At 38.1% G+C, this 26,656-nt stretch overlaps 1 protein-coding gene across 1 annotated transcript; it reads right to left on the bottom strand.

Moving 5' to 3' along the window:
• Positions 1–281: 281 nt before the first annotated feature.
• Positions 282–25,707, bottom strand: lgi1 (leucine rich glioma inactivated 1). Its single transcript, XM_023949624.1, has 11 exons — positions 24,756–25,707; positions 24,612–24,683; positions 22,597–22,668; positions 16,311–16,382; positions 12,518–12,589; positions 11,812–11,981; positions 11,258–11,422; positions 9,354–9,574; positions 8,824–9,070; positions 7,510–8,622; positions 282–1,475 (listed from the first exon to the last, which is right to left on the bottom strand). Exons 1-10 carry the CDS (start codon positions 24,974–24,976, stop codon positions 8,273–8,275), a joined length of 1,662 nt encoding a protein of 553 aa, XP_023805392.1. The 5' UTR covers positions 24,977–25,707; the 3' UTR covers positions 282–1,475; positions 7,510–8,272.
• Positions 25,708–26,656: the final 949 nt, after the last annotated feature.

Here is a 26,656-nt window from a genome sequence, read left to right as displayed (position 1 = left end):
CTTGCCCTCCTGCCAGGCAGCTCCATCTCCAATATCCTTCTACCAATATATCCACTATCCCTCCTCTGAACATGTCCAAACCATCTCAGTCTGGCTTCTCTGCCTTTGTCGCTAACACAGGCAACATGAGCCGTCCCTCTGATGTACTCGTTCCTTATCCTGTCTAACCGGCTGGTCACTCCTAAGGAGAACCTCTTCATCTTCATAAACGTAATTATTAATACCTCAACAAATATTGACCTATGCAAAACCTTTATCAGCAAAATCCAATAAAACAGCAATTGTTTTCCATTTCAGTTTTTATTACTACTAAATATAAAATACAATGAGTAAGACAACAGAAAAATAATATCCTCTAGATTAGACACACATGAATTTGTACAAGAAGGTTAAACATATCAGACTTGATTCTACAGGCTATCAAAATTACAGTGTGTTATCTACGTACAAAGATTATATAAATTACTTTACACGGTACTGTAAACATGTCAATACTATTTGGCAATATTTTTTTTCGAGGGACACTGTCAACAATATTCAGCTTGTTATGTTTCTGAAAGAGAGGAGTGTGTGAAAGGACAGGTAGCATTTGCTGCACAGTGGCCAGCTTTTAGTTGTGGAGTAGAAAAAAAAACAACAACAATGGTTTTTTTCAGAGAGGGAGAAAAAGGAGAAGTGGAGAGAAAGCTGGATGATCCAGTGGGATGCTTCTGGCGAGTTATTCATTACAACTCTGTGAGTGTATCCACCGCACAGGCAGTCGGTTGTTTGCAATTTTCTCACAGTGTATTTTTGGACTGTTTTCACAGTTTTGTACGTGGAAAAATACTTGTTAAAGACCACAGCTACAGCACACTAATTGCCAAAGTAAAGATGTAATCCCTTTTAGTTGGTGTGTTAGCATGTCATAGGCGCATTTCTAAAAAGGGGAAAGAGATTTTTGCACATTTGCAAGATTGTCCATTTATTAAAAAACAATAATTTTTACAGATAACTAGAGAACTTTTATCCCTGTGTAAGAATTAAATAAATGCCTGTGAGTCAGCAGTAACAAGCAGGAATAACATACACAGCCAACTGACACCTAAGTGGCACAACAGCACACGATGAAATTCAACGAATAAGAAGTACAGCCAAAGGAAGTTGACATCTTGTCTGACAGTTTGTGATTACATTTCCGTTAACAATGTGAGACTTCCTCAAAATTTAAAAGCAATCTTTAGGGAAGTACATATTATCCTTCACCATAAGCCGCATAGTGGCAGACACTAATGCACAAATAGCTAGACGTTATCGTCATTGGTGGAGTGCCGTTACACAAGTACCTAAAATTTGTATAAACATTTTACCCCATGAAGGGTATATTGGGTTTTATCCACTGGGTATGTTACAGAAGAAGGCAAATACCAGTCCTCTGATTCTTGACATTATCCACCATTGATTATTTGGATCGAGTGTATCAAGCCGATTGGAAACTATGAGGGGCCGTATAAGACATTATTTATTCTGAACCATTCACATTCATACATTCTTGCTCTCACAGTCATATATACTCTCTTTCGCATACATATATTCTCTTACGCATCCATATATTCTCTCTCTCACATTCATACATTCTTGCTCTCACAGTCATATATACTCTCTTTCGCATACATATATTCTCTTACGCATCCATATATTCTCTCTCTCACATTCATACATTCTTGCTCTCACAGTCATATATACTCTCTTTCGCATACATATATTCTCACTTGCACATCCATATATTCTCTCTCTCGCATGCATATATATTCTCTTACGCATTCATATATTCTCACTTGCACATCCATATATTCTCTCTCTCGCATGCATATATATTACTTTACACATACATACATTCTCACTCTCATTGTCACTCTTAAAAAAGAATGTATGTATGTGAAAGACAAGTATATATGAACGTGTGAGGAAGAGTTTATATGTGTGTGTGAGGAAGGAGTATGCATGAAACGGAAGTTACTTTGCATGAAAAGGAAGGCACTTTGAATGAAAAGGAAGGCACTTTGAATGAAACGGAAGGCAGATGATTTCTCGTGCTCTGATTGGACGAGAGGCCGCCACCTCCCATTTTGAACACACTGTAAACCCTAACACTTGTACTGACTCATAACTATTAAGGTTACACAACTTAAATGTCATTTTGTAGTTGATTCAACTATAAAGTATTAAGCTCTATCAAGATTTTTTCAAATTTAACTTAACAGTGCTAAATATTTTAAAGCTTATTTGTATCTGGCACTCAAAAATTTTAAGATCCGTGAAGTAGCGTTATGACGTCATCACGTACTGGTGGGAGGGTCTTTCGTTTTCTCTACGTTAGCTCAGGTGGCCATGTTGGATTTGCCGAATGCGAGTATGCGACGTTTGAAATTGAAAGTCGAGCATTTTATTATTCTGCAAAGCGTTGCGATTTCGTCCCGCTTCAAGACGCCCCAACCTCGGGTTTTTTTTTCATCCGCCTCATCGCTGATGGTGCCGTCTTGTCTTCAGCCCTGATTTAATTTGGTAAGTATCGTTCATGGTTTATGAATGAATGCTTTAAAAATGCTCTTATACTACCGTAAATGTGGTTTACTGTTGTTTAAACATATGTGTGTTATGATTGTTTTAGAGATTAATGTGGAAATGTATACATGATTAGTTTGTCATAGCAGACGTATGGCGAGCCAAACCCAAAATGCATTTTCTGCCCGTAAGTTACGACAGTGATGAGGTTTTTTTTTTTTTCAGAGGTAGAAATGATCTGTTATGCTGCAATCACACTAAACATGATCCGCGTGTGAAATTCGCGTTGGAGGCCTCTGTCTGTGGCTAAAGTTTGCTGCTGGACATTTGTCCAAAAATGTCACTCAAACGGTTGTGTGGGAGGAGCTACCGCCAACAGTTTTAAGCCTGGTTGCTACATGGAAGCATTGGGTTTTGAATGCAGCTTTAAGCTTTTATAAATCACTGATCTCCGTTATAAAAAAGGTTTTTGTAAAAATAAATTAATCAACGTGCTCGTGTTGTGTTCAGGTACCGAACTACAGAGTGTTCAGTGTTTCACCTCCAGGTAGACGCCAAGGCCAGCGAGGTAACTTGTCTCAGTTATTTGTCTAGAGCTATTTTAAAAAAACAAAAAATGCAATAGGTTGTGTAGTGCAATAAATGTTTTTTGATCAGAATATAATTGAAACATTTTTTAACATTGAAAAATCTCTTTTGGACTTTTTCAGATACTGAACTTCAGAAAGTTCACCAGAAAGTCACCATTTCACCAGAAAAGAGGTGTCAGTGGGTGAGTTTTATACTTATTTAATACATTCATCCTGAACTATTACCATTATTAGATTTATACGGCAGCATGGAAACATTTATGCACATTTTAACTAGCCAAAGGTCTAAATAGATCTGAAATTATTTACAATTTAACTAAACATATTTAGATTGCAGGCTGAAGGTGGCACAATGGAATGGAGGTGCAAGTTGTGTTCTGTTACTTTGGCACTATGCAGTACTACATATAATACTGCAGTACTACATAGCCAATATTCCAAAGTGTTTCCACTGCCATGTATGTGGAGACACTTTGGAATATTGTCATGTCTTTATGACAGTATATTACAATAATAAAATGATGTTGCATTAGCACCATTCCATCATTTGAAACCATGAAAACTCATCTGTCAAGATCTGAAATGGATTTATGTAGAGTAGATGCAGTCAGAGGAAATTGTGCAGTTTTTACATGTTTGTGTAACTTAAAGCTGCCCTTTTCTGAGACTAAGTCCACCAAAACAGACAGGAACTGGCCAGCTTGGTTAGGATTTATGACCTCCAGGTGAATTTCTAATGTGCATAATTCAAAAACGGATAACAAATCATTTGTAAACAGCTGTAAGAAGCCATGGTGTAACTTGCCTTCAAATGACTTTGGGTCTTTGACCTGAAGTGGATCATGACATAAACACTGTATTGTCCTCTTACTAGAAATAGACATCTAGAAAAGGTATCATTTTATTATTTCTTAAAGTTCCTTAAGTAAATATTGGAAGTGTTTGCTCTGCATTTGCTTCAAAGGTAATGGATATTTCTTTTTATTCTTTTAGGATCAGCGTGACGTGAACATGAGACGGGCACTTGTCCTCCTTGCACTTCCTGTTTATCTGCATGAAGATGCCTCCAACTTCTTCAAGACCTGTACAGTAAGTGCACACGACTCCCTGTCAATGGTTTTCACTAATCCTTTAATATTGATTGAGATTTTATTGAGTGACATAATAAATAGGGCAATTGTTTGTAGTTTGTAAACTGAGTGATATTTTTAAATGGTTTTAAAACTGAGACGGAAGATGAAAGGCGAACATCAGGGACTCCTGATTGGAAGGAGTGGAGTTTCGTTTACCTTTTCTGCTCCTGATCCATCATTATTTGAATAAAGAAAAATGAAGCTTTAGTCTTAAATTATTTTATAAATGTCCTCCTTCAGAAAAATGCTAAAGAACTTTTTAAAAACACAATTTTAATTGGAGTTGGTCCTTAAAACATCATAGCCAGTTGATTAAAAGCTAACAGAATGTTAGCATGAAAAGATTCCTATTGACAGATGGCAGGAATGTCAGTTTTGGACATTAGTGTGATGAATATCTTTGAGGGTCTGAACTCATCTGTGTTTTTTGTTTTGTATTTTCCAGAATACCAGACCTCACAGACACTTCTGTGGGTATCTTCTCAGTTGTCGTGGTGATGCTCCTGATGCTGCCGTCAGTGGTCCCACAGATCTGGCTGACTAATCTCTTCTAACTCTTCGGGGACATCTATGCTCTGGACCTACAGCACCCCAAAAAACTTGAACTTGCCTTCATATTTATTCAGAATGCTGTCTTGAGCCTTGAGGACAGCAAACCACTGAAAGGACATTTATTGACGCTGAAGAATGTTTCGTTGAGTGAGTCTTCCAGAATGGACTATTTGTTGGTTTAAGTGTTATGTAACTAATGTGTTTTGTTGTGATCATTTGCTTTTTCTGCCATAAAATACAAAACCAACTCTTTTTGTCAATATGTTGTGTGGCACTCTTATAATGCAGTTTTATTGCACTTATTGTTTCTTCATCCTCTTGATATTTGTGCTTTTTTTTAAAGAGCAATTAAAAAAAGTGTATTAAGCAATCACTATTGTGTGGCCTTCACGTTTGTTGGTTTTTATCAATGTTAGCCTTTAAAATGTAGTGGGGCAGTATCAATATCTCTGTTTAGAATACATTTTAAGCTGAAGAATTTTAAATATTTTCAATGCTACACATTTAATGAGTTAAAGAATTTATAAAGCATTTGAGTGAATTTTACATATTTTATGAGTTGAGTAATATAAAAATATAGTTAGTTAAAGCGTTTTTTAGTTGGAAAATATTAAAAACTTTAAGTAAATAATCTCTCTTTTATAAGTTGAGGAATCTTAATATTTTTTATATGAAATAATACAAATGTAAGCCAACTGACAATATGAATTTTAATAAATGTTAACTTAAAAGTTTTAATAATATAACTTAACTGTTGCGTAATCTGTTACACAATAATTTTTAAATTCAGTCAACTCGCTAGGGATTACAGTGCAGACGCTAACATGAACCAGCAAGAAGTCCCAAATTAACAGACTTGTGTTGTGGAAAGGTATGTTTTTCAGCTAGCAGGAATAATCAAAGTATCCGTTCTCTGTTTCAAAATGAGATTGCCACAAAACCGTATGTTATCTCATACTGGAACAGCTTTGGATGTAGAATTCAGTGGGAAAAGGTTTGGACCCTGCCACAAAAGTATTTCATCACCAATAAAATCAGAGAAATTTCTTTCAAAATTCTTCACAAATTTTATCCAGTGAAACATTTCTTTACTAAGTTTAAAAAAGATCTGGACATAAACTGTTCATTCTGTCATTCCTCACCAGAAACTGTGCCTCATCTTTTTTGGTTTTGCTCTTTCACTCAACTATTTTGGAAAGATGTGATACATTTTATAAGAACTCATCTATGTGAAGATTATAGATTATTTTACGAGCATATTATTTTTGGATATTTTACACAAGAAAGACTTAATGCAGAAAAAATATATGTAGTTAATTTACTTATAATTATGGCTAAATACTTTATACACAAATGTAAATATGCCAACAAAAAAACCGTGTTTTATGTTTTTCAGAAAGAAATGGTTTTGTATGTGAACAGTATTAAATCTTCCACTAACAAAAAAGCTGTCAGAACAGTTGAAACATGGTCTCTCCTGAAACTTTAACAGATTCCTTTGCCTTATTATTTTTGTTTTTTTGCATAACCTGTTTTACATGGTTATCATTATGTTTTTTTGTTCATTCTCATGGCGAACGTGAAGATTGTATTTTGCACACAGTGGAGTTTTGTGTTTGGTATTTTGTATGTGCAAGATATTGTTAATAAAGTTTATTTTTTTAAAAAAACGAACCGGCAAGAAGTAGCCACGGGGGTCCTGCAGCCATCGGAACCTTAACAAATATTTCATCTCCACCTCACCGTTGCCTTTTTTAAGAAATGACAGCTGGTTTTCCCACATTTATATGTAGTTATGGATCGAAAACAAGAGGAATTTGTTTTAATGTAAATGCGTGTTCCAGCGTCTACAGGAAGTGTCGCCCATAATTCACGCAAAGGCTCATGGGGGCTAGGAATAAGGTGGATACGGATTTTCTGTTTCGGTGGCACTTCTATTACCATTATTGGTATTTGAGACATTCCTTTGTGTCTCTAGAGATGCAGACAGATTTGTGACCACTTGAGGTGAAGATAAAATATTTCTTAAGGTTCCGATGGCCTTCTTATTGGTTCGTGTTAGCGTCTGTTCAAAATGGGAGGTGGCGGCCTCTCGTCCAATCAGAGCACGAGAAATCATCTGCCTTCCGTTTCATTCAAAGTGCCTTCCTTTTCATTCAAAGTAACTTCCGTTTCATGCATACTCCTCTCTCACACACACATATAAACTCTTCCTCACACGTTCATATATACTTGTCTTTCACATACATACATTCTTTTTTTAAGAGTGACAATGAGAGTGAGAATGTATGTATGTGTAAAGTAATATATATGCATGCGAGAGAGAGAATATATGGATGTGCAAGTGAGAATATATGAATGCGTAAGAGAATATATATGCATGCGAGAGAGAGAATATATGGATGTGCAAGTGAGAATATATGTATGCGAAAGAGAGTATATATGACTGTGAGAGCAAGAATGTATGAATGTGAGAGAGAGAATATATGGATGCGTAAGAGAATATATGTATGCGAAAGAGAGTATATATGACTGTGAGAGCAAGAATGTATGAATGTGAGAGAGAGAATATATGGATGCGTAAGAGAATATATGTATGCGAAAGAGAGTATATATGACTGTGAGAGCAAGAATGTATGAATGTGAATGGTTCAGAATAAATAATGTCTTATACGGCCCCTCATAGAAACTGTTAGGACAGTAATGAAGCAGAACACCTGCTCTTTGTGGGTTATCCAACCAAGGCCATGAGTCAGTGCTATTCAGAGTGATCTGAACAAAAATGGTTTGTAGAAGTATGTTAATTATATGTTGTCAAATATCAGTAACACTTAGTATCCTCGAGAGGGTGAAAAAAAAATGGAAAGGTTGTGTTCTTTACCTTGGTCTCTAAGACTTCAACAATTGGATTTCTCTGAAAGTGTCTGAGGTCAGACCAAAGCTGTTGTTGCACCGATTGGTTGCTAATGAATCTAGCTTTCTTCAAAGACTTTTGGAGGTTCGTCCCTCATTTCTTCTTATAGATATTTCACTTCTTCGTCAAGCTCTAAACGACCATCAATACTCTCAAACCTCTAGGCTGTTTCTACAGTAAACATGTGAGCAGATGATTCACATTTTTTTTGTAGTACCAGATGAAAGTGACTTTATGGCATTTATTTCCTCAAAGAAAATGCAAGAAGGTAATTTATGTTGGAAGGATAATGCTTTTTTAGAAGAGACAGGGAGGTCAAAATCACATTTTATAAAAAAACAACAAAAAACTGATCTTTACAATCAAAACTACTACTATGTCTAATGTCAAATCATGGTCCAGGCCATGTGTGTTAAATCCCTCCTAAAATGACTAAAATTTCACTTAAAATGTTGTTGTTTTTGTTCTTTTTTTAGAAAATGTTTTGAATGGATCTTGCACACAATTGAAAGCCTTTTTCTCACTTTCAAATATTGGATTCAATCGCTCAGGTCAATTTCATGGTGCTCAAATATCTGACTTTTCCCCTTGAAGCTGGATGCAAGCAGGAAAACTCTATCGTCAACTGAAACCACAGAAAATGACCGGGGAGCTTGGATATTCAGCTCCTGGGATGGAATGAACTGGCCCCTCTTGGTGTCCCATTGGTAGACCTGCGTCAGTGAGTAATCGCTTCCCAGGATGGCATACTGCCAGTTGCTGACGGAGACGGGCTGGAAGACCATAGAGCCACGGGAGGGAAATGTTTGAACCTCTCTGAACATGGCACCGTCCCAGCGCATCACCCTGGAGTCCCCGATGAATCTTGTCAGGCATATGAACAGATCACCTTTGACAAGGACAAAGATTCAAGGAACAGCTCAGCTGGGAAATGAAGCAGCTAAAAAGGGATGTAAAGTAGGATACAAACTAAGGCAGAAAATGCTGCTCTGAAAATGATTTTTTTAAGAACCAAGTCAACATAATGTTTTAGCACCAACAGCCATCTTTAAGATATCAAGGGTAATGTTGATAGATCCATATCTCTCACCTTTTACCCAAAAATGCTTGACAGAGAAGACATCCTCCATATCTGGTATGTCGGTTCTTCTGTCAAACTTTTTCTGGCTCCTGTTCCACTGGTACACCACAGGCCTCTGGGAGCTGCTGGACAAAATCAGGTGGGGCTTGTTTGAAATCTCCAAATATTCTACGTCTGTGTCCCTGTACCAGGGGTGGAGCGACTGATGGGTGTAGAAGCCGTTGCCATTCCATTTGTACACAGTTGTGGAGCCAGCCTGTGAGATGGGAACAAGTGAACATATAAGCTATCAATTAGCTGTAACCCAAAAATATCCATATTGTGAGTTTAATGTATTGGTTTTATTAATAAATGTGCATTTACTAAATATGTATCTCTACCAAACGTACGTGGTAGAGACCTATTGAAAGAAACTGTCACAAGAGAAACAGCACCTAGGTTTAATTGTTGGTGATTTATATTCATATTGACCACAAAATGTTCAATGTTCAATCTAAATGAATTCTGCTTGAGTCGAATGCAGGAAAAAAAAAGAAGACCTTAGAGCTGTCAGCGATGACGAAGAACGACTCCCCGTTAATCATGAATGTCTCAATGTCATTGGGCTTGCGAATCTTGAGGATATCGATGTCCTGGATCTTAATGAACTTGTTGGCAGAGGAGTCGCGCTTATAAATGTGAGAGCCCCCGAACAGCTGAGCCACAATGACAAAGAGGTGGTGGTCAATCACCATGGGCTTGCAGACGACAGTGGAGGTACCTCAACAGGAAAAGAAATAATGACAAATAACACAAAAATAAATATTTTTGGTTGGTGGATGAAGTATACAGTTTAGATATCAAATCAAGGACTAAAGGAAACAATACAATTACTTTTTCATTTCCCTAAATGCTAATCATGCCAAACCTAAAGCTGTGTACACACCAGGCATTTGATGCACATTCTTGCATGTACATTTAGCCCATGTGTTAACAGAGAGGGGCTTTTTCTTTTTCTACTGCTTTCCATCGGATGTTCCCAACCTGCAGTTGGAAGAGGCTTGGTGTGAAATGTTGAAGCAGTGCAAATGTCGCAGATCTTAATCCAGGCTCTTTCACAGCTCTGTTCCAATATATGAAAGACTTGGTGTCACATTATTTCATGCAGGGCTCAAACTGCAATTATATTCATTTCTCCTTCATGATCTATTTTCAAATAGTTGGCACTTTTGTGAGTTAAAAGGGACACCAAATCCAAATCCCCGGTTGGTCAAAGTTTGACCTGGTTTAACTTGTAACACGTGTTTAATGGCCACAAGTTTTGTACGTAGAGCCCAAAACCGGTTGTGAAAACTTGCGTAGCTACAAGTGAACACAATAGTTTTGAATGTGGAAGCCAGAAACGGGCATTCACAGACTTTTCATTGGAAGTGGCTGTTTGAACGTGCATTGCCAGGGTGCGGTGTTAGCGTAGCTTAAGACATTAAGTGTGGTACCAAGGCTTTTTTCTTTACATGTTTTCAGATTTTTGCTTTCTATATTTAATGGCAGTAATAGATTTCTAGTAGTTTTAAAGAAAGAACAAGTTGTTGTATTCTTTGTCAGCTGTTTTTTTATTACTATTTAGAATGTTTATGATGTTTTTGTATGGTGATTATATACAGAAATAACATCAGCTGCTTTGGTGTGAACAGAAAGCCAGAATTTCAATTTCATTGCCAAAGCAATGAAAAGTTTTAGTCCATGATGCACAAGGACAGCCTTGTTTCAACTTTAACTCAGTTAAGCATCAGTCAACTCAGGCTTGGAGAAACTGATTCAATTTATTTGATTTTTTAAAAATGTTTTTAGCATTTGATGTATAAAAATGAACGGAGCTCTGTGGTTTTTCAGAAGAATATTTGAGCTCCATTCAATATCTCAGGTAAATAATAAACGTCTAGCTCACATTCACTTCTTTTTCCCCCCCTTAAATCCTAAAAAAAATCCTGAATCTTTTTATCTGAAATGTCTGCAGGAGTATTCCTGAACAATCAACTGTGCTACTAAACTGCATGATACAATGTCTGGTATCAATCTTTAACACCATAAAGATTTTTTCTTTTAGTGTCTTTTGACACGTTTGGCCAGGATCCAATCCAAGGTAAAATGGCAGAGAAAACAACATTTTAATGTGTTAAGCATGATATATTGGTCTATTTTAAATGCAACTTTTATATAATTTGTAAACTTTAATTTTTCTAAATAAATTTAGAGTACAACGCAGCAATTTAGACAATCTTATTGGTTTTTAAATGAATGTTGTGATACTGCAACAGCTAGTTTTGAATCCACCAGGGTAAGGAAGGGACGCACAAAACAGTACCTTCAGGAATAGTGACCTTGCTGTTACACACAATACTAAGATTGATATATGTCATCCTAAACATAGTTCTCCAGTCCAGGTGTCTGTTTTTAAACTCACTTTCGATGGTGTCATAAGTTCTGAAGGTCATCTCGACATGATCCCATTCCAGGAAGCTGCATGTCCCAGCAAAAGGTTGAGCAAACACGACATACTGCTCGTTGACAAAGGTGAACGCCTCCACCGAAATCGACTCAAACTTCAGTGGCTGATAGGAAGCAAACTCTGAAAAGTTTGACAATTCCGTCATTCAGTTTCTTGCACAATAATCATGGAGTAACACAAATTCAATGTTCTTTGCTCTTGAAATGACTTAATTGAGACCAATATATATGATTTTTTGTCAGGGATTCAAATTTGTACAGATTTTTTTTCTTTTGTCTCATTTTGCTTTTTTAATTTTTTGCTCTTTAAGGGTTCAATTTTGTCAAAACATTTGTTTTTTATGAGAAAAAAACTAAATGAACTTAAACATAAATCATATTTTTAACACAAAAATCCTTTGAATGATCATTAATTTGGGGGACTGTACACATTAGCCCGAGGCCCCCAGAAACACAGCAGCACCCCTGGTTGCTCCTGTAAAACAGAGAGTGGACTTTAGCAGAGGAAACCTGTTGTAATGCAGTCAAAAGAGTGTGGTAGCAGGTCGTTGATCTTCCTCCCTTGGTAATTGGGGGGGCCGCTGCAGTGGATCTGGTCCAGGGTGGCGTTGGTCTGATGCATCCACTCCACCAACCACTTCAGCTTGCAGTCACAAATCAGATTATTGCCTCGCAGATCTCTATATATAAGGGGATCAAAAAGAAAAATCTTGACATTTAGCTTAAAGCTTTTTACCTCCAGCTTTTGCTCAGATTTTCCCTTAATTCCTGTCTTTACAACTATTTTCCTCTGACCACTTTCTATTTAGCACACATTAATTAGAGTTAAAAACCCTTGCAGATGATTGTGTCAAAACTTTTTTTGTCTGATGGATTTACCAAAATGTTCTGCCACCTAACCTAAGCTTTCATCCTCTATTCTAACATTCTAATTATTTTCAGCTCATAAAGAAAATAAAAGAATAGGAAACCTCAGAGGTTTCTGAGGTTTTTTTTGCTTCCTAAAAATATTAGTCATAAAAATTGTTATCTTTCAATAGACACACAAAAAACCCCAGCCTGCCAGTTTTTATTACTGTTATTTACAGAACTGCCTTAAAAAAATAATAAATTGTACAACAAAAAAGTCAGAGCAGAATAGATAAAAAAATAAAAACTCAAAATGAAAGAGTTGTCTTGAATAAAAAAACAGACTATGTCTGCACTAAAAACTTACACTTTGTTCAAAGCATCCATGCCTTTGAATACATCTCTGGGCAGTGTGTCCAGGTTGTTGTAAGCCAGACTCCTGATTTGAAATGAGGAACAAAACATACATTATTGTTAGTTTAAAAGAAAACTGAACTGTGATTTTTGTTTGCAACCTGTAATTTTTATGACTGTAAAAAAACTGAGTACATGTATGTGTTATTAGTAGTTATTTAATTGTTAAAAAAGCACATTTATACAGTTAAACTCATTCTTTCTGTGTATGAAGCCATTTTTTTTACTCTTTGGGGCATTAGAAATATCACGTTGAAGCTGCTTCGGAGGCAAATCTGGGAAAAATTCTGCGTTTTTTTTATTTTATTGTTTTTTGCCATTAAAGTAGTTTGTCAGTAATAAGCAAAATTTAAACAGTACCAGGACAAAATATTAACAAAATGCAGGCAAGATACAGAAGTCTGTACATTTGAGCTGTGGAAGTTTGTTCCAGTCAATAATGGATTAGATTTTTCTGCTCTTTTCCAGACGCTCAAAGTGCTTACATTGTGTCTATTATTCATTCACTCCTCATTCATACTTGGTGATGGTAAGCTACGGTTGTAGCCACAGCTGCCCTGGGGCAGACTGACAGAGGCGTGGCTGCCATTTCGCGCCTACAGCCCCTCTGACCATCACTGGGAGCATTCATGCACATTCACACACCAGTGGAGCCACACTGGAGGCAAGGAGGGTGAAGTGTCTTGCCCAAGGACACAACGACATTTGGCTGGTGGGAGCGGGGAATCGAACCGCCAACCCTTTGATCATTGGACGACTTGCTCAACCACCTGAGCCACTGTCGCCCCTTCAATGCCTTCACATAGAGCTTTTTAAATATCCTGAAAATATGACTTAAAACACCATATATCCTTTTGAGGGGCTGTAAGCTAGTGGGAGAGAGTGTAAACAGAGAGCTCTCTGTCATGGGTTATGAGAACGGGGGCGGGGGCGGCTCTATGTCCTAGAAAACGACACAGTTTGATGATGATAATGAAAAGATCACTGGGAACGCTTTTACAATGGATCAAAAGATGATTGGAGTGCAACTTAAGGAATTAAAACATTAGCATTCAACCTAAAGGCCCGATAGGAACAGCAGATCAGCCAAACATTTCAACTTGATCTCAAGCTTCCGTCAATAATCCAAACTCCTTGCTTTTGAAACTCGTCCAAAAGCCTTTTAGAGTGGACTCCTGGTACGAAGCAGGCTCCCTGCTTTCACTCCATGGCTCACTCTTCATCAATCAGGGAAGGAGTCCTGAGAGTAGAAGCTGTCCCTTCCCAACACGATGCTTCAACCCTAATTTGAGAATAATGAACTGATCACAACAACGCATGCAGGTGATTTCCCTGGGGGGGCATGAGGGTCAACAGTGATGCTTGTTTTGCAGCTGAGACAAACCAGTCTGTCAGGAAGGAAAAACACTGACTTTTTTAAGGGTTTTTATTTTCTGCTTTGTACACAAAGAGCTGGCTTACAGCTTGAGCTTATGGATATGTCAAGTTTTGATTTGTTGATGGAAAAACGTTGTTCAAGTTTATTGTTTTTTAATCACTTACAAAGCATGATTTTAGTATAAATATAATATTAATCACTGACCAAAAACAATATTATGTGATTTTATTGTTAGTTTTTGTTAAATTCTAGTGAAATTATTTTCTTTTAGAGAGTCCGTCTTCCCCTTTTCCTTTCCCCTGCCTGGTTCTCACTGGCCTTGAGAAGCAAACGCTCTCTTCAGGGTTAAACAACATTTGTTCCAAATGCCATTAGATTTCAGGAGCTACATCTAGTTGAACTTCTTGTCTCTTTGTTCCAGTAGTTTATAAAGCCGTATTTTGTCTCTTTTGCCACCACTCCCAAATCGTTTTTTTTTTTACTTCCTTCATCTATAGAAACCGTTGAAAAGCTTCTGCATATATATAAGTTATGTCTTATATTAATAAAAATAAATGTTCCAGCTCTAGATTCTAGTATCTTTTCTGTTCCAAAAGCTTTTCTCCAAAATAGAAAAGTCAATTTCTTAAGCTTTCAGAGATTATCAACCTGGATCTGGAAGTCTGTGATTCTGCTGTTGTCTTTGCTCTTTTGAGGCCAAACCAGCTACTTAACTACATTGGCTAAAGGCAACTCACTTCCCAAATGCTTCCAAGGTTACCGGCCTGAAATGTTTCCTCCACACTAAGAGCAGATTGCAGTAGCATCAGTGCAATAAGTGCCGTCACAAAGTTTGGCCGGGGGCCAAAGCAGCTCTTCTCAGGACCTGTGACCTTCGCTTTGGCTGACAGACAGAGGAGTTTCCAGACAGGGGACAAAATGTTTGCCTTTCCTCTAAGCACCTTCCATTAAAGTGAAAAAGAAAAAGTAAAAAAAAAAAAACAGGTAACGTTGGTTTAAAAAAAAACAATTCTGATCTGATTTTCAAAGCAGTGGTCTTATAATTATGATGATGTTATTTAAAAAAAAGACCTGTGTTGTTTTCTAGAACATAGTTTCTTCAGGATTTCGTTAGAAATTTGCCTTTGGATTGTGGGCGGGACCGTCGACGCAGAGCAACCCCACCCCTTTCCCCTCCCTGTTGCTGAGAGCTGTCTGTTTACACACTGCCACTTTTTTCTATGAAGCAAATACGATCGATTTTCAAACTGCATTTTTTTCATCTGCTTCACAACGATTTGAATAAAGAAACACCCAGAAATGCAATTTTGAGCTTAATTTTCTTTATATACTGTATATCATCTGTCTTTAAAAAAAATGCCTGTTAAAACACAAAAAACACATTTTTTAACAGATTTTGTCTTTACCAGTTAATCGTAAACATAGAAATTCATTCCTGTGATAAAAAGGATCTTTTATTTTATCTCTTTGTCTTGCAAATTTTCAAAATTTTGATTTCATCTCACAGATTTCACAGATGTTCCATTTTTTAAACGTGCTTAATAATCTTAACTTAATCATTAATCTGAACACCTTTACTGATTATTTTTACTTGGTTCTGATTATATTCATGAATATTAAATTTAACAGCTTCTTTATCTTGGTATTAGCATTTTGTGAGGAAAAAGAAAAAATGAAATTCAGTGTAGGTGTGGATTGAAACAGTTGATGCTTTTGAATATTGGTTTGTTTCTTGGTCAGTTTTGGCAAAAGAATAAGACTTGAGGAATGCAAACACTCCCACAGACACACTATGGGTCATTTAGCTTACATTAAATAACCACTATAAATAGAACTGACCCCCAGGTCTCTAACATTCCAGCTATACCTTCAGTTTTGTTGACTCCAGAAAACGAGAGCAGAAAAATCTGCATCACATCAAAAGTGAGATTTTATGCAGCAAAATGATCATTTTCAGCATTGTTCTTATTCAGAGGATCTGCTTAAATATCATTTCTTAAATTACACTGATTTAAAAAAAAAATCGAAATTATTTTTTATTTAGAAACAATATAAAGGTATAAAAAAACACCAGAACAATTGTTAGAGCTCTCTTTTTGTGTAACTAGATCCCGCTGACCTCTTTAAACCTACAGTCACCTTCCCTGCAGTAACACTTCTGCCTACCTTTGCATTCCACACAGCTGTAAAGTGATACGGTGACGGATACGGAAAAGGGATGCATAACGGTGATTAAATTCTGGTCTTTAAAGTTCTATTTTTTACAGTTAATATGCTCAAATTTACATTGTTTTTGTTTTATGTATATTGTTTCCCGCATGATGTGTGCAAAAGTAAAAGAATAGAAAAAAATAACTGATTTACTCACAGGTGTATCAATGCCTTCAAGCCACGGAAAGCATTTGGGGATATTGATGCGATTCTGTTGTTTTCAATGAATCTGTGCACAAAAAAAGAAAACATAAATAATTTCAACAACAATGAAACGTTTTGTAAGTCTCAGTTTCAGTCTTAAACATAGCTTTTAGTAAAATTCTAATTTTTTTAAATACATAAAGAAGGATGTGGATTAGAGTAAAGAATAATATTTTTGCATTTGTTCTTTTTTCTTTAAAGAAAATGCCTAAAACTTCCATTTGACCTTAAGAAATTTTTGTTCAAATAGAAATATTTCATCAGGAATTCTAAATAAATGTATATAAAGTTTAGAAATCAAGTTTATATTCACAAATGGAGTCCAATATCAAGACAAAGTTGTGGGATTTCTGGGAAAAATGTTTAAAAAACAGGGAGAAAATATAAGAACCACATTTAAAAAATAAATGTGGTTCAAAAATTATCAAATAAGACCTCATTTGTCCAAGCAAGTGTCCAGAACTGACTGCTCCTGGTAGCTTTTCTGTGGTTTGAGGATGAGTTTTCAACGGGTCACTATAAGGATCTTGGTGCGCATTTGATGTTTGTTTTGTTAAAATGCGGGGCAATACCATATAAATAAAGCCGCAAGCGGCGTTGTATGGCCCGCAGACGCAACCCGCCTTCCACGCCCAACTCTACGCACCACCGCCCTCACCGCCCTCACCGCACACTTTTGATGAAGGCTAGTCAAAACTGCATATGTTAATTATGCTAACTATGCTAGCTATGCTAGCTATGCTAATGTGGCTAAAAGTGCTAGCATAGCGATCAGCATCATCAACTGACTCAGAAAAACACATTACCTAAAATGCTAATTATGCTAACTATGCTAGCTATGCTAATGTGGCTAAAAGTGCTAGCATTGCGATCAGCATCTTTAACTGACTCAGAAAAACACATTATCTAAAAATCTAATAATGCTAACTATGCTAGCTATGCTAATGTGGCTAAAAGTGCTAGCATAGCGATCAGCATCATCAACTGACTCAGAAAAACACATTACCTAAAATGCTAATTATGCTAACTATGCTAGCTATGCTAATGTGGCTAAAAGTGCTAGCATAGCGATCAGCATCTTCAACTGACTCAAAAAAACACATCACCTAAAATGCTAATTATGCTATCTATGCTAGCTATGCTAATGTGGCTAAAAGTGCTAGCATAGCGATCAGCATCATTAACTGACTCAGAAAAACACATTATCTAAAATGCTAATTATGCTAACTATGCTAGCTATGCTAATGTGGCTGAAAGTGCTAGCATTGTGATCAGCATCATCAATTGACTCAGAAAATACATTACCTAAAATGCTAATTATGCTAACTATGCTAGCTATGCTAATGTGGCTAAAAGTGCTAGCATAGCAATCATTATCATCAATTGACTCAGAAAAACACATTAGCTAAAATGCTAATTATGCTAACTATGCTAGTTATGCTAACATAGCTAAAAGTGCTAGCATAGCGATCTGCATCATCAACTGACTCAGAAAAACACATTCCTCCATTGGTGAGAGCAATGTGTCATAAGTTGATAAAAAACCCACTTTTTCCAAAATGGCGGCTTTTCTGTTGATTTTATCTCCATAGCAACCATTTTATGTTTTGGTCCCCTCGGGATGATGAACAGATTGACGTCAGTTTCGGACAAATCGGTAAAAGTAAACTTTTTGTTGTCCTTAGCAACAGTGGTTTTATGCTAACCACGCCCACATTCCTTATATGTCCATATCCAGTGTTTTTCAATGTATTCAGTTTCAGGCATTAATGCATGCATTCAATTTTCACTGTATTGTATTGAAATGCATGGGAGTTATAACAGTGCGCCACTTTGCTAGCTTGCCACGCGCACGCCGTTCAAAATCTACAACTTCTAATTCCAACATTTTTTACACAGTAGCTTGCCATTGATGCCCAAAAAGTTTTGAGACGATCGAAGAAAATTCCAACGACAAGTTTACGTTTGAATCTGGTGGTTAAGGTGTTTTTTATAGAAAATTCAAGATGGCCGCCTTTTCCCGAGGTCAAAGGTCGACGAAACTCCAGAGGTGATTGTAGACTTACGCTAAGGACATGTGCGTCAAATTTCGTGAAAATCGCTCGAAAAAAAGTTCATTTTTCCATATCGTGTAAAAACGCGAAAAACGCAAAATGGCATATTTTGGCACAAAATGGCCGCCAAACCGTAGGTCGTGTCGCCATCACGTAATGATTCCAAAACTTTCTTTGGATATACCCGACAAAGTTATCTGGGTTTCGTTAGCCGATTCTTAAAAATAAAATCCGAAATTTTTTTTTTTTGCCGAGTCAGCACTTTTTTTTGCGACGGTTTTTTGTTTACCACGGCCACATTCCTTTATCGATTTTGTCGTATGTGACATCGTTTTGTTCAGTGTGGGCCAGGGTATCGCATATTTCAGTTTCAGGCTATTCCGATAAAATATGTGCGAGCTAGCTAAAATGGCGACGGTTGCGAATTCGCCACGCGCACGCGTTTCAAATTCTACAACTTCTAATTCCAACATTTTGTCCACAGTAGCTTGCCATTGATGCCCGAGAAGTTTCAAAAAGATCGATAAAAATCCCTAGGACGAGTTTTCGTTTGTATACGTTACTAAAGGTGCTTTTTTAAGAAAATTCAACATGGCCGCCCCTTCCCAAGGTCAAAGGTCAACGAAACTTCTTTGGTTATTGTAGAATCAGGGTCTTGGCATGTGTGTGCAATTTCGTGACAATCGCTTAAACAAAAGTGTCATTTTCCCATATTGTCAAAAAACACGAAAATCGCCATTTCTCTGAGTTCGCCACAAAATGGCCGCCAAGCCGCAGGTCGTGTGGCCATCCCATAATAATTTCATAACTTCTTTGGGATATCTCCAACACGCCTGTTTTGGTTTCGTAACTGTATTTTGAAATATTTTTTTTTGGCCCCATAAGCGATTTTCGGCCCATTCATTTTTTTGACGGGATTGCTCGCCGTGATGTCATCATCGTGGGGGGGGTGACGTTTTCTTTGCCGAAAATTCATTTTCAATTTATCCTAGGTGTGTGCCAATTTTGGTGAGTTTTCGGGTATGTGGTGGGGGTCAAATTTTGGCTCAAAGTGGAAGAAAGAAAGAAGAAGAATAATTAAAGCCGCAAGCGGCGTTGTATGGCCCGCAGACGCAACCCGCCTTCCACGCCCAACTCTACGCACCACCGCCCTCACCGCCCTCACCGCACACTTTTGATGAAGGCTAGTCAAAACTGCATATGCTAATTATGCTAACTATGCTAGCTATGCTAGCTATGCTAATGTGGCTAAAAGTGCTAGCATAGCGATCAGCATCATCAACTGACTCAGAAAAACACATTACCTAAAATGCTAATTATGCTAACTATGCTAGCTATGCTAATGTGGCTAAAAGTGCTAGCATTGCGATCAGCATCTTTAACTGACTCAGAAAAACACATTATCTAAAATGCTAATAATGCTAACTATGCTAGCTATGCTAATGTGGCTAAAAGTGCTAGCATAGCGATCAGCATCATCAACTGACTCAGAAAAACACATTACCTAAAATGCTAATTATGCTAACTATGCTAGCTATGCTAATGTGGCTAAAAGTGCTAGCATAGCGATCAGCAACATTAACTGACTCAAAAAAACACATCACCTAAAATGCTAATTATGCTATCTATGCTAGCTATGCTAATGTGGCTAAAAGTGCTAGCATAGCGATCAGCATCATTAACTGACTCAGAAAAACACATTATCTAAAATGCTAATTATGCTAACTATGCTAGCTATGCTAATGTGGCTGAAAGTGCTAGCATTGTGAACAGCATCATCAATTGACTCAGAAAATACATTACCTAAAATGCTAATTATGCTAACTATGCTAGCTATGCTAATGTGGCTAAAAGTGCTAGCATAGCAATCATTATCATCAATTGACTCAGAAAAACACATTAGCTAAAATGCTAATTATGCTAACTATGCTAGTTATGCTAACATAGCTAAAAGTGCTAGCATAGCGATCTGCATCATCAACTGACTCAGAAAAACACATTCCTCCATTGGTGAGAGCTATGTGTCATAAGTTGATAAAAAAACCACTTTTTCCAAAATGGCGGCTTTTCTGTTGATTTTATCTCCATAGCAACCATTTTATGTTTTGGTCCCCTCGGAGGAATGAACAGATTGACGTCAGTTTCGGACAAATCGGTAAAAGTAAACTTTTTGTTGTCCTTAGCAACAGTGGTTTTATGCTAACCACGCCCACATTCCTTATATGTCCATATCCAGTGTTTTTCAATGTATTCAGTTTCAGGCATTAATGCATGCATTCAATTTTCACTGTATTGTATTGAAATGCATGGGAGTTATAACAGTGCGCCACTTTGCTAGCTTGCCATGCGCACGCCGTTCAAAATCTACAACTTCTAATTCCAACATTTTTTACACAGTAGCTTGCCATTGATGCCCAAAAAGTTTTGAGACGATCGAAGAAAATTCCAACGACAAGTTTACGTTTGAATCTGGTGGTTAAGGTGTTTTTTATAGAAAATTCAAGATGGCCGCCTTTTCCCGAGGTCAAAGGTCGACGAAACTCCAGAGGTGATTGTAGACTTACGCTAAGGACATGTGCGTCAAATTTCGTGAAAATCGCTCGAAAAAAAGTTCATTTTTCCATATCGTGTAAAAACGCGAAAAACGCAAAATGGCATATTTTGGCACAAAATGGCCGCCAAACCGTAGGTCGTGTCGCCATCACGTAATGATTCCAAAACTTTCTTTGGATATACCCGACAAAGTTATCTGGGTTTCGTTAGCCGATTCTTAAAAATAAAATCCGAAAAAAATTTTTTTTGCCGAGTCAGCACTTTTTTTTGCGACGGTTTTTTGTTTACCACGGCCACATTCCTTTATCGATTTTGTCGTATGTGACATCGTTTTGTTCAGTGTGGGCCAGGGTATCGCATATTTCAGTTTCAGGCTATTCCGATAAAATATGTGCGAGCTAGCTAAAATGGCGACGGTTGCGAATTCGCCACGCGCACGCGTTTCAAATTCTACAACTTCTAATTCCAACATTTTGTCCACAGTAGCTTGCCATTGATGCCCGAGAAGTTTCAAAAAGATCGATAAAAATCCCTAGGACGAGTTTTCGTTTGTATACGTTACTAAAGGTGCTTTTTTAAGAAAATTCAACATGGCCGCCCCTTCCCAAGGTCAAAGGTCAACGAAACTTCTTTGGTTATTGTAGAATCAGGGTCTTGGCATGTGTGTGCAATTTCGTGACAATCGCTTAAACAAAAGTGTCATTTTCCCATATTGTCAAAAAACACGAAAATCGCCATTTCTCTGAGTTCGCCACAAAATGGCCGCCAAGCCGCAGGTCGTGTGGCCATCCCATAATAATTTCATAACTTCTTTGGGATATCTCCAACACGCCTGTTTTGGTTTCGTAACTGTATTTTGAAATATTTTTTTTTGGCCCCATAAGCGATTTTCGGCCCATTCATTTTTTTGACGGGATTGCTCGCCGTGATGTCATCATCGTGGGGGGGGTGACGTTTTCTTTGCCGAAAATTCATTTTCAATTTATCCTAGGTGTGTGCCAATTTTGGTGAGTTTTCGGGTATGTGGTGGGGGTCAAATTTTGGCTCAAAGTGGAAGAAAGAAAGAAGAAGAATAATAATGAAACGAAGCAGAAACAATATAGAAGTTTTTGCAGTCAGGTGGCCTATGTATTTCAATGCGGCCTGTCTTTTACTATAGGCTGGGCATGTCTTTTTGGCTTTAAACCCGTCTTTTGAGGGCTTTTTGGGGCTTTTTTGTGTTTTTGTCGTCATTTTTGCGACTACAATTTTTACGTTTTTGCGTTGGTGTTGTGCGTGTGTGTGTGTATTTTTGTTGCGTTACACAATTGTCGTGTTGTTTTGTGCTTTGGGCGACTTTTGACCCCATTTTTTGGCGTTTTGACGCGTTTTTTTGACGTTTTGGACCTTTTTGAGTGTTCGACCCTCGTAGCAGTTACAATATGGTCCTTGCACTCTGTGAGTGCTGCGGGCCATAAATATTGGAAAGTATACAGTTAACTTACATTTTTTTTAACCTATCCATAAAAATTCATTGCTACAATAAAACAACGTATTTTAGTTTTATTTTTTATAAAAACAAATGAACAGAAAGACCCTTTTTGTCATTACTGGTTAGAGCATTTGCAGTGTGTTTCAAAATAAAATACTTACAGATACTCCAGGTGAGGTAAACCAGCAAACGCATCCTCGTCTATAATATCAAACGTGTTTGCTGTGAATAATCTGTAAAGAAGGAAAACATTTTTTTTATCAAAGCAAAAGGATAAATTTGAAAATTATAAGTAGAGAGCATTCCTCTAAAAAGAAAAATATAGTCCCTTTATGCTTTTTCAATGGAAAAGTTTTAGACATTTTTTAACAGAAAATTTTTGTCTTATTCTTTTAGTGATCTGAAAAACTGCAGAATTTTGCTTCTTTTAAAAATGTGGTTCTTAAGGTCAATAACAAAAGCATGCTTGTGGAGACACAAAAGCTTTAAAGCCAGAAGGACGAGCCTTTGTTAAAATCAGGCCCGACGGTTGATGGTAGGCAAGGGTGGGCCAGGCCCGCCCTCCCAAGAGTAACACCCTTCCCAGGACAGGCGCTCCTAGGTATTGTTATACCCTAAACTGCAAAAAAAATTAACATTAGAACTTAGCAAAAAAAAAAAAAAACAGCATGGGATGCACAAGCAGTAATGAAACTATACATTAGCATCAGCGAGGCAAGTGCAGCCAAGCATGTCTGCTCCGCCTCTCCACTTAATGTTTCGGAGCAAGGTCAAATATACGGGGCAATACCTCCAAAATACGGTGACTGCCCCCCCCCCCCCCCCAATGCCATAACTGCCCCCCAAATGCGATAGCCCACAAATATCCACACTTAACTAAAAGAAACAACAATTACAAGAAAAAAAACACAAAAACCAAAACAAACCCAAAAAACAAGAAAAAACAGAAACCAAAATAGAATTTAAAAATTTAGACGGACAAATAGACAAACATAAAAAGAAACAAAGGATAAATGCAGCCTCAATAGAGCACAAACCAGTGTCCTGCTTGTGCCTGTCCCAAGCCCGGTAAATGCAGAGGCCAGTGTCAAGAAGAGCATTCATCTTTACACTTAACAAATCAAATCAAATCAAATTGATGAAAGGAGAAGATAGATGAATGGATGGATGAACTGATATGATGATAGCATGGTTTTCTAAGCATTTACAAGACTCAGCACATCCAGACTTGCCCCCCTTAATATTCTACCTGCACCCCACACTGGGGCTGGTTGAATCAGGGCCTGTGGTACCACAGTGGCAGCACTAGGATCTGCTCATCGGGTCCAGATGACCCCAACGACTGAATCTGAAACCCAAGTGTCTCTTGAAAATGATCCAGCGGGATATTTCACAGAAAAGACACAGTTTCTAAGGACCCTGGTTAGAATATTTAGTACAAAGTGATGCTGCATATGCAGAAATCCCAATCTGATTTGATCTCAGTGATGTTTTGTGAATTCTCCTTTTTTATGTTTGTATTTTAAGGTTTGAATTGTGAGATTTTATTAAGATATTAAAAGAAAATATGCGATAGTTGTGCCTCCCCCCAAAATGAGCAACATTGTCGCTAAATGACTTAGTAATAAAATTTGTCAGATGATATTTCAGTCGTAGGATGTCCAAAACTCAAAAAAGGATGGATCATGTCTCTTTTAACCCAGTGATTGTAGCTTTTGTCACAGATAGAAGCCCTATTGATTGAAGTGTGGGTCTAATGGAGGTGAAAACAGACTCATTAGTTACCCCCCTCCCGGCCCCCTCCTTCTTGTCACGCTCTTTTGATCCCTGATGCCTCCTCCTCCTCTGGAGAGCTCCTTCTGCCACAACTGAGAACATGAAGATGGAATCCTCAAAGCAGAGGCTTTGTCTGGGAAACCTGTGCTCACTGACAAGCTGCTTTCATCTGACTTGGGTTCCTTCATGATGGCTCCAAATCAATCCATCAACGCTGATAAAAGTGGCCACGAGGAGAGGAGAAGGCTGTATTTTTGTTCCTCAGTCCCAGCTGTTTGTTTCTGCGAGCATGTGGTTCATTGCATAATCCTGACACCATTACAGGGAATCCCATTGAATTTGCATAACTCCCCTCCTTTGTTTGTTTCCTTCCCAAATGGATGTAAACAGACATACTCACAGGAGTTGCAGGTGGGGAGTGTGCACAAAGCTCCCCCCGGTGATTTCACTGAATCCTGACTTGACAAAAGACCTAAAAAACGGAGGAGAAATGAGTGGGGACCTGTGCGTGGCGCCCCGGAGAGCAGGCTGGAGTTGCGCTTACAGAGACAGCACGTCGGAGGGGAAGGCGTGCGGCACGGAGCGTACATCCTCGCACAGGGCATTATCCTTGGTGCAAGTGCATCCAGCGGGGCATCTGGGCTGCTTCACCCTCCGTCCGTCAATCAGCACCAAACTGGCAGCGGCGACCCAAACCAGCAGCCTCCAGCCTCTCCATCCCGGCTGTCCCGACGCGCCCGGCTTCAAACTTGCGCGCAAAAACATGCCAAACGATGTTGCGCTCTTCTTTTTCTCCCCCTTTTTTTTTCTCTGCAATAATAAAAAGCTGTGATGCAGGCTTGAGTCGATGCCTCTTGTGTGTTGCGAGGAAGGCACCAGTCCAACGGATTTGTTCTGCAGGGGGCAGGATTACTAATGTGGGACGCAAGAGCGCAAACATCCCAGACTGCTGTCGTTTGGTGATCTCATCCTCCCAAAGTGAAACAAGGTGTCTGAAGTAAGAAGAGACGCCTCTCTCTTATGCCTAGAGGGGCTCCAGAAAGTAAAAAGAGAAATGGAGAGGACAAGGAGAAGGAAGAGGAGGAGGGGAGGCCCTTAGGTGCACTTTTTAGAGGCGCTATTATTTATGCGCGTCTCTGAATCTAATGGGAAGCTGCTATTCATGAGGCTCTGTGCAAATGCACCTGCCCCACTCATCAAATGCTGCCTCCTTTCTTCCCTGCTCCAGCCTGATAATGATGGGAAAGGGGAAAGAAGATGGATTCATGGAATAAACAGGGCACACAGGCCAAACCCAGACTTGGGTTCCATTTGAATTTAAAGCAGAAATATTCTCCTTTTCCTGTCCTGTTTCAGAGCTGACAAAAAGTCCTTTGTTGATTTCAGTGGAAATGTGTTCCCACAATGTATTGAACTTTCACCCAGGCTATTAACTATATTCCAAGCCTTGAACAACCCCCCCCAATATAATGGTCTTTTTTATTTTTCCATCTACATTTCCCAGGCCTGCAAACAGCCTTTGTACCTCAGAGATCGATATTAGGCCCGATAAGCTATTTAGTGTGTAAAACTGAGCCATTTGTTCCAACATTAAAGTCTTTGTTGAATAGTCTGCTTTCATTTTTCAATCAAATTCCAACTGGAGCATGTCTGCTGATAATAGTCTGGCCTTAAATGGCCTCATTGGAGGACTGTTTAGAAATTTACAGGCCATTCATCAAAAACGTCACATAAATCAACAGAAACAGGAAAAAATAACAGGTTTGTTTCTGATTGTTTGTCTTTTTGCTTTGCAAAAAAGATTACGCAGGAACTTAAAATAACATAAAAGAAACGACAGTGGGGTTGGGAGGGAGCATTTAAAACTGATAATATTTATCCAAAATCAGTAAAAATAATAATATAAATGATATATGTAACATAGATTGGGCCAGGCCACATTAAAATAATGATTTTTCCCTTTTTATCTGCTAGACTGCTTGGCCAGCATTAGAGTTTGGTTAAATGACAACCATTAACTTCTGAACCCTAATAAGATAGAGACAACATTTTTTGCCCCTGATGATACCCAGTATCAAAAGACACCTCAGTTCACTGAGCTCCTCTGTCCAGCCCAGTCTCCAGAATCTGGGTGTCTGGCTTGACAAATATTCATCTCCAGACTCTCACTCAAAGCTCCTAGTTAAAAACTGTTTTAATCCCCTGAGGAACGTGGTCAAACTGAAGATACTTTCATCCCAGTCTGATGTTGAGCTGATTCAGCTCTTATCTCTTCTCGTTTAGACTACTGCAATGCTCTTTTTACTTGTTTTAACAAAGACTCTCTGAAACGTCTCCAATTGGTCGAAAACTCTGCAGCAAGGTTTTTAGTAGGATCCAATAAGCCCACTCATCCCACCCCTCTGCTTTTATTGCTGCCTTGGCTTCCTGTTAAATTTAGAATAG

Source organism: Oryzias latipes, chromosome 19 (genome assembly GCF_002234675.1).
Source record: "Oryzias latipes chromosome 19, ASM223467v1".
NCBI lineage: Eukaryota > Metazoa > Chordata > Actinopteri > Beloniformes > Adrianichthyidae > Oryzias > Oryzias latipes.
Note: the sequence above shows the minus strand (reverse complement) of the source record. Positions and strands in the feature narration are given on the sequence as shown.